The 13,041-nt window shown below is 41.3% G+C and overlaps 1 protein-coding gene across 40 annotated transcripts in view; it reads right to left on the reverse strand.

Annotated features, from left to right (window-relative positions):
- DOCK9 (dedicator of cytokinesis 9) overlaps positions 1 to 13,041 on the reverse strand; it is a 299,896-nt gene that overhangs the window by 98,528 nt on the left and 188,327 nt on the right. For all 40 annotated transcript variants that reach the window (XM_009192144.4, XM_003914024.5, XM_003914026.5 and 37 more), the window contains exons 14-15: positions 9,648 to 9,730; positions 8,957 to 9,079 (exon numbers count right to left, since the gene is read on the reverse strand). In XM_009192144.4, the coding sequence (XP_009190408.3) occupies positions 8,957 to 9,079; positions 9,648 to 9,730 (206 nt within the window). The remainder of the gene's footprint in view (positions 1 to 8,956; positions 9,080 to 9,647; positions 9,731 to 13,041) is intronic.

Consider the following 13,041-nt stretch of genomic DNA (forward strand, 5'->3'; position numbering starts at 1 on the left):
CAAGTGTTCCTGAACCACTCCAGCCTCACCATAAATATTTGGCTCATTTAGAATCATCACCATTTGGGGGAGCTAAGCTATGAGGATGCAAAGGCATCAGAATGATACAATGAACTGTGGCGACTTGGGGAAAAGGGTGGGAGTGGGGTGAGGGATAAAAGACTACAATTGGGTACAGTGTACACTGCTGAAGTGATAGGTGCACCAAAATCACAGAAATCACCACTAAACAACTTATTCATGTAAGGAAACATCACTTGTTCTCCAAAAACCTATTGAAATAAAAAATAAAATAAAAAATACAATCACCACCATTAGGAACTAGAAATCATCTTAGGCTCCAGCGTCCAGCAAAATGCTGGGTACAGAGTCAAAGCTCACTGAAATTGTTGTATTAACATTTGTTCGGACTCAATCCAATATAGGAATCCCCTGTGACACTCCTGACAAGTGCTGCTACTGCCTCACCCTTCCTAGTGACAATGAGACTTCTGACCCAGCGGTTTTGACACTAGTCTGCTCTTCCTCATAGCATGGTGAAATTCACCTCCCTGAAACTTCTACTCACCAAGGGGTCTAGTGATGCTCCTCTGTCTTTCAGTCACCTATACCGCACATTCTGAAGCCCTCTATTCTCACACTTATGTACCTTGCCCCAATGTCATTCTCTCCCAGAAGAATCTGCCATTTATATTATGGTGCCTGGAACCGCATACATCTGGCCAGTGTGGGTGCACAGCTGGGTGCACAGCCCCTGTCTGGTTTTCTACAATACACCTGTCTACTAACACAGCCCCAAAGCTATTACTTTTAGGTAGCCATACCATTCTAGTGACTCACAGGAAATTTAGTCACCTAAAATCCCTACATCTTTTTTCACATGCTAATTTCTTTGTCTTTTATTTATATAAGTATATTTTTGGACCTCAGAAGAGAATTTAATTTTTGTCTTGCCGAAATTTCATCATATTATGTTTGAGTTGTTTCTAGTTTATCGAAGTCCTCCTAGATCCAGATTCTAACATCTACTGCATTAGATATTCCTAATAGCTTTATGCCCCAAAAATATTTAATCAGCATTTTATAGTCTCATAAAAGTCATTGATAAAGATATTGCACAGAATATTGCCAAGAACAGGCTCCTTCCCAAGTCTCTGGAGGCCCATTTCCAGACTGACACTAGCTCATTAATCACCCTCCCTAGCATCTGGTTTTTCCAGCAGTTGAACAACTGCCCACTCACGTGTGCAGTGCTTCTCTCACTCGTTCACAGGCTACTATGGCACCCACACGTGGTAAAAACATTCTGCTGCTGAAGGCTTTGCACTCCTCTACTACACCAGCTTAGCAGCGCAGTTACAAAGAGAAGAAATGCGGTTAGGATGACTAGTTCAACACAACGTGACTTAGTCCTAGGAAACAGAATGCCGCCTCACCGTCCTTCCTAAGCCACCTGTTTCAGATTTCCTTTAGAACATTGCCAAGGTTCACCAAAGCACAGGGACTGGCAGATTCAGCATTTGGTTTTGTTTCCATTTTTGACAAGTTCCTACCTCCTATTTTGCAAATTCCTTGGACATGACTGTTGTCTATCAAGCAGCCTCACGCGTCACTCCTCAGTACAACTTGGAATATTTTTCACCTGAATTAGGACTTCCCTAAAATTTCTAAATTCCTGCATCCTTAAGACTAGACACGATGTTGAGAAGATCCATCGTGGCCCATCACCAGCTCTAAGTTGTTAAATCTCTTTCTCCCAGGGTCCCTCCTTCTCATTTCCACTTGTCTTCTGTTTACACCTGAGTTTAAATGAACAGTTCCTGAAAGAGGTAATGGTCAGGAAGGTAAGTCAATGATTTTTCACACGATCTGCCTTCTGTTGAAAAGATTTCTGGCCAAGAGCTCTCCGGGCACAGCCGAGCACTCCCCTGCAGTTTTCCCCTGTGCCTGCGGTGTGAGCTGCTTCATACACACAAGATCCTTTTCTCCTGGTGGGAGGAGGGGCAGCAGCCCTCCCTCAAGGGTCAGTCATTTCCTGAGAGCTTTCCACTGACTGTCTCCCAAGCTCTGGGCACTCTCCTATGATGATATCTTGTGGGAGCCTCTCTGAGCTTCACACAGAGCTCTTCAGGGGCGTCAACCTTCAGACCAGTGGTTTTATGAAGGTATTGATTTTCTTGACATACGGTGCCTTGCTCACCTCTTCATTGGAGCAATTCAACACTACAACACATCACAAGACCCTGCATTCCCCAAATTTTAGAGACACCTATGAAGTGGTATCTGCTTCGAGTTAGAAATATTCTGTTTATTACAAATTATATTTTAAACGTAAGTAAGTATGCAAGAGTAACGGATTTCACCCCTCCTAATTATTTCCACCTATAAATGAACAGGCATCTTCATCACCAATTTTTTTTTTTTTTTTTTTTTTGAGACGGAATCTGGCTCTGTCACCCAGGCTGGAGTGCAGTGGCCGGATCTCAGCTTACTGCAAGCTCCGCCTCCCGGGTTTACGCCATTCTCCTGCCTCAGCCTCCCGAGTAGCTGGGACTACAGGCGCCCGCCACCTCGCCCGGCTAGTTTTTTTGTATTTTTTTAGTAGAGACGGGGTTTCACCATGTTAGCCAGGATGGTCTCGATCTCCTGACCACATGATCCGCCCGTCTCGGCCTCCCAGAGTGCTGGGATTACAGGCTTGAGCCACCGTGCCCGGCCCATCACCATTTTTAAGATCACTCCAACATCCTCCACATAAATTTTTGAGAGAGATGGAATACAATTAAAATATGTTTCTAAGCAACATATTTTAATTGAATGATCTTCACTGAAAATCTTCCTATAATGTATACTTCTGTGCCTAACTATAGTTATTTCTTATTCTATTTCCTCCCTCTGCTGAGAGATTTTACTTCTAGTTGCTGCTTCTGTAAAGGCATTCTTTCCATGTGTTTCCAAGCACATTTCTGAGTTTAGTTCCATATTATGTAGCACATGTACTTTTAAAAGTTTTTTTTTTTTTTCCAGCTTTAAGTTTTCAAAAACCCAATCTTAAACCCATTTCAAAAGTTTACGGTTTTTGTTGAATCTGGTTTATTAGACATTAAACACTGACAGGCAGTAAAGATTTTACTGCCTTTTTATGCATTTCCAAAGTGGTGGTGTGTGCATGTTACACAAAGTGAATTATTTCATGACTGAGAATAGTTTTTGGTCTTTTTGCTTTGTTTTGCTAGAGAGTACCTATATTCTTTGCGAAATTTATAAAATAATACTTCAACATGAAAACTCATCTTAACATTACACGAATTAAATAAGCATGCAATACAGACACTTGCAGGATGCCTGGCCTCTGGGAACTGCTCCTGTCTGTGTGTGAACATAGAAGTGAGGCTCAAACTGTCTCTGAGGAAAATTTTCCCTTCCCACTGCCCATCCATTCCTGCTGACTCAACAATTCCCACAGAGGAAAGGAGAATGGTGTCACCAACCAGCAGTCCTCCCATGCCTGCAGACTTAGGGTCCTTATCTCAGTGTTTCTGCAGCCTGGTCCTCCCTTCCTGACTTCCTGTATTGGCTCATTAAAATGATTAGCTGGCAATACAGGTGTGTTTGGACTGCTGTTGGTGGTGACTTTAATCTTCTAACTGTGTTTTGTGGAAGGAAATATTCCCTAAAAGCTTTGGTGTCACTTAGAAAAAAAAAAACAACTATATATGATTGAAAGAAATTTGAGATATTTTTGTTTAAATAAAAATCACTGAATTTATGTCTATGAAGAAAATTCAATAAGCATTTATCAAGTGGTTAGGATATACTGCAATGTATGTACTCAGGACCATGGAGGAATGCAAACAAGATATGATTTCTCTCCTCAAGAAGCCAAAAGTCCAGTCGATACTGTAAGCTACTTACGGCATATGAGGGCAATTACTTTCACAGAGTATGTACGAACCACTACCAGAAGGCAGAGTATCTAGATCTAACGAGAGGGAATAAGGGATGATATCAGTATTCACGGTGGGAGAAATCACCTTAATGCCTTTTGCATTTATTCCCCACCATAGTTTTAGGGGGCAGGGGCCATTATTATCCACCCTTAGAAAGAGGAGGAGGCTCAGGCAGAGAAGCCAAGTAACCACCTCCAGGTCTCCCAGCATGGAAGTGAGCTACAGACTGGGCTTTGAAAGATGAGTAGAGTTCCCTCAGAGAGACAAAGGAAAAGGGGAGGTGTGTATGCTGTGTGTGTGATTTATGTGCTGCTTGAGGAGGCAAGAAGGGGACACAATTTGGACAGAGAGAAAAGCATGGCAGGGGGAAGTCCACAGTGAGTTTAGAGAAAGCCAAGCAGCCCTAACTGGCTTGAGTGCAGTGTAACCAGAGCAAAATAGGGGTAAAGCTGTAACACTTGGATGCAAAGAAAATGAGTGTACAAATAAACAGAGATACATTAAGTTGCGTATGCAAAACCTTAGGAGTATTATTACCTAAACTATCCAACGTAGTACCATTGAAAAGGTCTACATTTTAAAGAAAACATTCTATTTTTATACTTTGCCTTCATGCCTTCACATTTCCTGCAGAAGTTAAAAAAGATAAGATACCATCTTATCCAGGAGATACCACCATAAACAAATCAAATAGAAAATACTAAGTCTCTCTTCTTATAAAATGTCAGCAATATCATCTATCTGACAGAATCGCTTTCTTACTAAATCTTGGAACATATCCCTGGGTAATTATTGCAAGGGAAAAAGAAAAGTGGCTTATGAGCTTTGGCAGCTGTTTTGTAAAGACTGAGAGAGTGTGAAGAAATTTTTCTCATGCATTATTAAATAACATTTTGAGATGATCATGGGGGTAGAAACAATAGCTTTGGATCCAAGCTGGTGCCCAGGCCACTGACATGAGATTATTTCCTGTAAAAAATAAAGAGGAAAGAAAAATAGCACTACAAAGTTTTTTTAAAAATGAAAAAGGAATCCTCCACTTCCCCTAACTCTGCTGTGAAGAATGCGGGGAGTGGGCACCAACGTTTCTTTGGATACTTATTGAGGAGAGTGGCCTCACTTACCCCGCTGCGTCTTCTCTGCTGTCAGAATTGGATCTCCGTTTTCAGGTTTCTGGGTCTCTAACTGGCCACCTGGAGCACACTCCTCACACCAACGCCCTCCCGCTGAGCAGAAATGGTGTGCAGAAGAGAAGCCACATTGATTTTCCCTGTGTTCTTTGCTGCCTGGCCATGGGCTTTTTGCTCCGATCACTTTCAGATTAGTGGCCATGTGAAGCCCCACTCCCCAGCCTCCACCGAAGACAGGACCATGAGCACGGGCTGCCCCTGAGGAGGGGAAGTGTCAGGCTAACCAGCCTAGGAAGTGACTTCTGAGACAGGGTTGCAACCTCCATCAATATAAAAAACTTCATTCTTTGTTTTGTCTGAATATAAAAGTGTTAGTGTTTTTTTTAAAAAAGTTCATATAAAAATGACAGAATGCTATAAAGCGGAAGGTGAAATATCACCCGTCAACCCATCCCTCAGAGATAACCATGATTATTTGGCATATATCCTAAATAGCTATTTTTATGCCTATCGTTCCATCTAGACAACTACTTGCTTATCTACTTCTTTCATTTACATACAAAAGAAATATGTGATATTTTCTTTCAAAAAATGTAGTCATACAGATACATTTTTCTTCCTTAATAATGTAGTGTATTCACTTTCCTAAGACCACACAGACCTACCTATTTGTTATTCAGAGTTGTATGGTAGTTGAGTAAAAGAAAATATTGAAATCTATCCACCTAAAGGTGACTGGGTTTTGAAAACATTAGTAAGAATGAAATTTTCTTGAAACTCAAAAAATGACAATAATTACTATATGATAATATAGTATGTATGATAATCTATTACCCACTACCAATAGAGAAGATTTTTTAAAGATTCTAACTGTGGTTTATAGCCATAATTCTGAAACATCAGAAACACATTAAAAGTCAAAAAATGGCCAGGCATGGTGGCTCACACCTGTAATCCTAGCACTTTGGGAGGCTGAGGCAGGCGGATTGCCTGAAGTCAGGAGTTTGAGACCAGCCTGGGCAACATGGTGAAACCCCATCTCTACTAAAATACAAAAAAAAAAAAATTAGCCGGGTGTAGTGGGGGGTGCTTGTAGTCCCAGCTACTCAGGAGGCTGAGGCAGGAGAATTGCTTGAACCCGGGAGGCAGAGGTTGCAGTGAGCCAAGATGGTGCCATTGCCATCCAGCCTGGCGACAGAGCAAGACTCCATCTCGGAAAAAAAAAAAAAGTTAAAAAATGGGGGAAGAGTTAAACAATCTATGATCTATCTCAATGGACTATTATAATACTTATGCATTAAAAATGATGTCTATAAAAATGTGTATATCACACTTTCAGAAAATACTTGAGTTATGCAGGGAAATATCACATATTTGGTATGATCATAGCTACATAAGATAAACTAAAATAAAATGTAAATAAATAAAATGTAAAAAAAATATTCCCAACCGGGCGCGGTGGCTCATGCCTGTAATCTCAGCACTTTGGGAGGCCCAGGTGGGTGGATCACCTGAGGTTGGGAGTTCAAAACCAGCCTGACCAACATGGAGAAACCCCATCTCTACTAAAAATACAAAATTAGCTGGGTGTGGTGGCACATACCTATAATCCCAGCTACCAGGGAAGCAGGAGAATTGCTTGAACCTGGGAGGCGGAGGTTGCGGTGAGCCGAGATCAGGCCATTGCACTCCAGCCTGGGCAACAAGAGTGAAACTCTGTCTCCAAAAAAAAAAAAAAAAAAAACAAAAAAACAAAAAAACTGTTCCCCCCTAGGCTGGGGGCAGTGGTTCACGCTTGTAATCCCAGCACTTTGGGAGGCCGAGGTGGGCAGATCACAAGGTCAGCAGTTCGAGACCAGCCTGGCCAATATGGTGAAACCCCGTCACTACTAAAAATACAAAAATTAGCCAGGCGTGGTGGTGGGCGTCTGCAGTCCCAGCTACTCGGGAGGCTGAGGCAGGAGTGAGCCAAAATCGCGCTACTGCACTCCAGCCTGAGGGACAGAACGAGACTCCATCTCAAAAAAAAAAAAAAAAAAAAAACAAAAAAAAAATGTTCCCCAAAAGTTCATCATGAAGGGTAAAACTAGTAGTAAACCTTTTTTCATCCTTTTATTCTGTTTTCTCAAAATTTCTAAAATGAACATGTATTATGTTTGTAAATTAAAGACCCTCTATGATTTAAAAGTAAAAATAAGGTACTATTCTTTCATTTAGTCTTTCATGAATAACAGATTCATAGGGATCCGGAGGGCACTCCCTGGCCAAGACCTGTGTCCTTACCAGGTCATAAAACTGTCACATAGTGACTGGGAATTTGGGGCACCTGTACAGTTCAGGAACCCTAGAAGGCTAACCCAGTAGGCTTCATCCTTCACCAGCATCCTCCTCTCCCCGTTCTCCAATTCCCTACATGAACTGGGAAAGGTTCATTCCAAATCAGCCCAGTGGGTATGCACTCTGCTTTGCTGAACAGGCTAACATCTGTCCAGGTAAGATTAGCTTGATGCTAGCAAAACTGAGGTTACACTTCTTATTAAAGCTCCAAAAAGGGGAAACATCAAGACTGTCAAAAACTGTATCATCACATAACTGAAAGAGACCTTGAGAATCCTTTCTACCTTTTTGAGCCTCTTGACAAGGGATTTCACATCGCTGTGAAGGCTCAAGTCACCTGCTGACGTGGATGTGATTGGATTCTGATTAGGAATACATCGCTATGTTTTTAGAACTTACTGAGCCTGTTTCTATGACTCATATCTTTTCTATTCCTACTACTGAAGAGAGATAAGAAAATGGTAAAATGAGGTTAAAGAAAGCTAAACCACCATTCTTGAATTCTAGACAAACTGATAAGATTGTTATTTTGATATGCACATAAAACAAACAAAACAAGGATATCTTTGGCATAGAATAGTTAGCATTTGGCTCTCAGCTATTCTTTTCATTTCACATCTTCTAGTGCCCTCAGCTCTTTCACATTCCCAGAATTTCCCCAGAAAAGTTCTAAGACCCATCTCCCTAGCAAAGAAAATCAGCTTCAAAGGCTCAGAAGTGAACTCTTTAGGATGTAGCAGCAAAACAGCACAGAGGTTAAGGGCACAGACCCTCGGGCAAGACTGACTTGGGGAAGCTGCCAGCCCCGTGATGCTGCACACATTCCTTGCTCTCTCTTATGGGTTGAATCGTGTCCTCCAAAAGCATGGTGAAGTTCTAACTCTTTGTACCTATAAACGGTACCTATTTGGAAACAGGGTCTCTGCCGACGCAATCAGTTAAGATGAGGTCACTAGGCTTGGCCCTGATCCTTTATCACTAGTGTTCTAAGACGGGAATTTGGACAGAGACACACAGGAAGAGGACCATGTGAGGCCACAGGCAGAGTGGAGCAATGCCGCCATAAGCTAAGCAACAACTGGTGCGAGAAACTTTCAAGTTAGATACCTTGCAAGTTATTTATCTTAGACTATTACCACCCCAACACCCAACCAGGAAGCCAAGACCCAATCATCGTATCTCTTTGACACGATTTGAATTTGTCCCCTTCTTCCTGTTTGCACTTGCAGTGGCTTTGCTGAGTCCTTTCTCACCTCTTGACAAGGTTCCTCAACTGTTTCCTTACCCCCTAGGCTCAACCCTACCCAACCCACCCTTCACAGCACCGCCCAAAACATCCTCTACAGAATTCAAATTAACCAGTTATTCTTCTGATTTTCATTCCATCTTTCTTCTTAAGGGTTGGACGAAATGCTCCACGCTCATTTGCCATCCGTCTGATGTCTAAATCCAGCAACGTAAATGACTGCTCCCCTGTTCCTCCCTCCTCACTACACAGCTTCTATCTTTCAGGTGTGGAAATAAGACCTTGAAACTCACTTCCGAAAGTCTGCAAGTAACTTGAGCATGTCATCATTGGAGAGCTTATTGCTGTCTTGCCTGTAGATGGCAGAAAATCTGGCATTTTTGTCAAGATTTCCAGATGCATCCTTAAACAATGTCCTGAAATGGCAAAGCAACATTTCTAAACTGGGTTTCCAAAACACCAAAATCAATTCATTATTTAAATCTGGTTTCTATGAGAAGTCTAATTACTATTCCATTGGCTATAGCCAACAGAAATCTCATTATCTAAAAACATAGAAAACATTTACGGGGATGAGGACAACTAAATCAATTTACATAGAAAACAGTTCCAGTCAATGGCTTGTGCTTAGGAAACAACATACGCAAGTCAAATGCTTAACAAGTACAGTCAAGAGATAAAGATCACCCCAGGCCACACTGGACTGCCCTGACTTCCAGCTGGAGGCACATGGTTGGGTCCTAGAATCCCAGCTCTGCAGCTACCACTCCCATGCACCCTGCCACCTCCAGGTAGCACCTCTCCAGACAGTGTCTTTCCTCTCTGTGACTCTACTAAATGATTTTTTCAAAATTTGGGCTTACGTATTTCTCAATTTTACACATTCAAATCCTCTTTGTCTCTGAACAACAAACAGAATAGGCCTATTGACCCATCCATGCATCTATCTATATCCATTTAAAAGGTATACAAGGTGTTCCTTACCTTGCTGCCCAAGCAAATGGCATTCTATACTGTCCTAGTCTTTGGCATGCCTGCTTGGCATTCTTCAGCACCTTCTGAGCCACCTTGAAGACATGAGAATAAAGCTATGAGATACTGTATCTCACTGAAAGAACTGTGACCTAAATAGCCATCCTTACACACTCACTAAATAAGTCCTTACCATAGCATCAGATGCACAGAAAAGCAAATCATACAGTAATGAATATGGCTGCACTCGCACTCTGTGCAGAGTAGTTTATTTAAGCCATTCTCTAGCAGTGATTCTCAAAGAATACAGAATGAAGACTTTCCAAAATCCATGTCTCTTCTTTGGTCTTTACAGGCAACAAACACACTGTTTCAGAGGTTTTCATACATCTTTATGACTAAATACTACTTATTATAAGTCTACTGAGTTATTAATAATTACTATTTGGTATCCATACCAAAATATATCACATTATTAGGATTTAAATGAGAACATTAATTAAAATACTAAGCTTTCACAGCTCCTAATGTGCACTAGCTTATGCTGATTTCCACAATATAAGGGGTAAGATATTAAGATACTGACTTCAGTTAGGCCGGGGCTCTCAATGCTATATGCTTGCTTTCTAAATATGAATTACTGCTATTTCTACTTCCTAATGATTAATTTTGGTTTGTTGTAGATCGACTGATTAATTCAGAGTGTACAATAAAGCTTATTTGCTTTTAGCCTAAGGCAGGCCTATTATTAATCATCTATACCCCTATTGCTAAAAACGATAATGCTTAATTTTTCCAAATTAGTCTGTACTATGATAGTGCTTTGTCATCAGTGTAAAGTTTGATTGTCTCAGAGTCACAGTGAAGGGTCTTTTACATTACTTAATTTTTTATTTTATTTTTTTTACTGAAGGGTCTTTTACATAAGTATATCAAAGTCAACCGATTTTGGGAAATGTGCTCCAAAGCCAAAGTATGCTACAGCATCAGCATCACTGTAGAAATGCAGAGTCTCAGGCCTTGCCCCAACCCTCCTGGATAAGAACGTGCATTCTGACAAGACCTCTGGTGATCTGTGTGCACCATCAGCCACAGGAAGGATCTAGAAGGATCCAGAAGGATCTAGACGACAAAGCTGTCTGTCTCTAAGTCACACTGAATCCAGCTGTCTGACTCTGTAGGCTATCAAATCTCTCTGGGCTCCACTATCCACACCTGAAAATGGGGGCTATACTTTTCATGACCCCTGCCAGTTGCGAAACTTTATAATCCTACCATGATCATGCTGTAGGAACTGCTGCCTTCATGAGTAAACTGGAAAATACATCCTAATTGGAAGAGACGTCAGGGATTCATCTGGGACCTCCCCCATTCTCCAGTGAGGTATGTTCTTGCCTCCTTGGATGGGGCGACTTAGTGGGGTCTTAGGTGTATGAGTCTTAGGGTACAATGATCTGCCTAGCTGCAGGGTCAATTTACTCAAACATTCTCAGGTTCAAGATTTTTTGGTTCTAACAACGATGAATATGTTGTGGAGTAAAATGCAGTAATTTCATAAAATTTAAGGCTAAAACATAAGACATCAATAAGCCTTTTCTGCAATGAATGAGGACTTAGCTCTCAGATATATGAAGGGTGCAAATAGAACACAGTATGTGTGAAAGTCAGAGTAAGAAACCTATTTTTGCCCTTTGGGCCTTTTTCCCCTTCTCTTTATTTTTAAAACATCTATTCACAGGAGATACCTACAGAGACTTTTCATAAAAATTTCCTCCAAAATGAAAGTTTACTCTAAATGATGTTCTAGACCATCTTGGAAAACATGAAGAAACAACTTTGACAGACTGAAAAAAATCATCTCACTGTAACATTTCTGCCAAAACTGTGCTAAAGTAAGATGGTTGAGCCTTAATTCCTGCTTTAATTGAATGTTTTGGAGGTGGCAGGAAAGTAAATGCATGAATAATGTACACATGGATGAGCTTTACATTCCATAAATAATGAAGAAAAAGCAGACTTCAGCAGATGCTCAGTGGACATGGAGGAGTGTGCAGAGGTAAGTTTAGCCTACAGTGATATGTGATTTTTACACTAACATGAGCTGCCAAATTTCAAACCATGCATGCAGCAGGCAGAAGTAACAAAGTTGGTGTGGATGGGCCTTGGAAATGTGTTGCATACACAGTCGGGGGAGGAGATCTTATCTCGGGCCTTCATTGATTATTAATCAAAACATAAAAGAGCTAAAAGAGCTTCTTGTCCAAGGTTTTACAGACTTGATTTAAAAAAATAAAACAGCTTCTCTCCAGAGACCAAACTTTACACAGCTTTCATCAGCCAAAAACGCTTACTGTTGGAAACAATGTGCCTGGGTAAATGGGCTTTTACTTGACTGCGGCTGTAATAAATGACGACGTCTTCTGGGCTTTCTGTGATTTATGGTGCCCACAGCACTGACTCATACATGATCTGTTTGATCCTAACACTGTCCCTACGAGGAAGGCAGAGGCAGGAAGTAACATCATCCTTCATGCACAGAAGGAACATCTGGAGGCCAGAGAGGTGATGTGATTTGTCCAAAGGACCCAGGTGAGTTAGGCATACAGCACCCAGGTTTCTGACTCCGAAACCCATTTCTCAATGGCCATCCTGCATCCTGTGGACACAGCTATGATGCATGAGCGCCCACAGAGGTGATGAAAGGAAACTCTGAATGCAACTTAGTAAACTTCACTCACAGCCTCTGGAGTATGCGGACCAGTCCTTGTCAGTGAATTCAGGCCTCTCAGATGACCACATAAATTTAAAAAAAAAAAAAAGAACTAAAAATACGTAAAACTGGCAAGGATAATAGCACTCAACAGATTACACTAACCAGGTAGCACAAGGTGCTACGAAGTGGCAGTCAAGTGCCCTCTGGCAGCTCCAGCTGTGAGACACTGAGCAGGTCACTAAGCCTTGGTGAGCCTCAGTGTCCTGAAATATGAAAGCACATCTTTTACTAGATGATCTCTAATATTTAATAATGCTATGGTATGTCCATGCCTAGGCACTTCCCAAGTAATGAACACCGCTTTGGAAAAAACCAAACATACATCACGTATGTTTTCTTTCCATCTTCCACCTAAAACTCTGCCCCCTCTAGCGAAAACCAAGTGGACCTGAATCACTGACACTACTGGCCAGGCCATCTGAGCCAAGGGCATCTCCTGGTCTCCAGCCTCATATATAAGTGTAAGTGGACCAAAATATAATTTCAGGACCCAACAGGCACATTAACAAATATAAGGAACTTTATTTGAATGTCATACATGTATTTTCTAACAGAGAAAGTTTACTATTAAGCTGGTAATTCCTTTGCAAATTATTTTAGGAGGTCAGAATTGTCTAGTCAAGTGGAGCACTT

This window comes from Papio anubis, chromosome 15, assembly GCF_008728515.1.
Source record: "Papio anubis isolate 15944 chromosome 15, Panubis1.0, whole genome shotgun sequence".
Taxonomy (NCBI): Eukaryota; Metazoa; Chordata; class Mammalia; order Primates; family Cercopithecidae; genus Papio; species Papio anubis.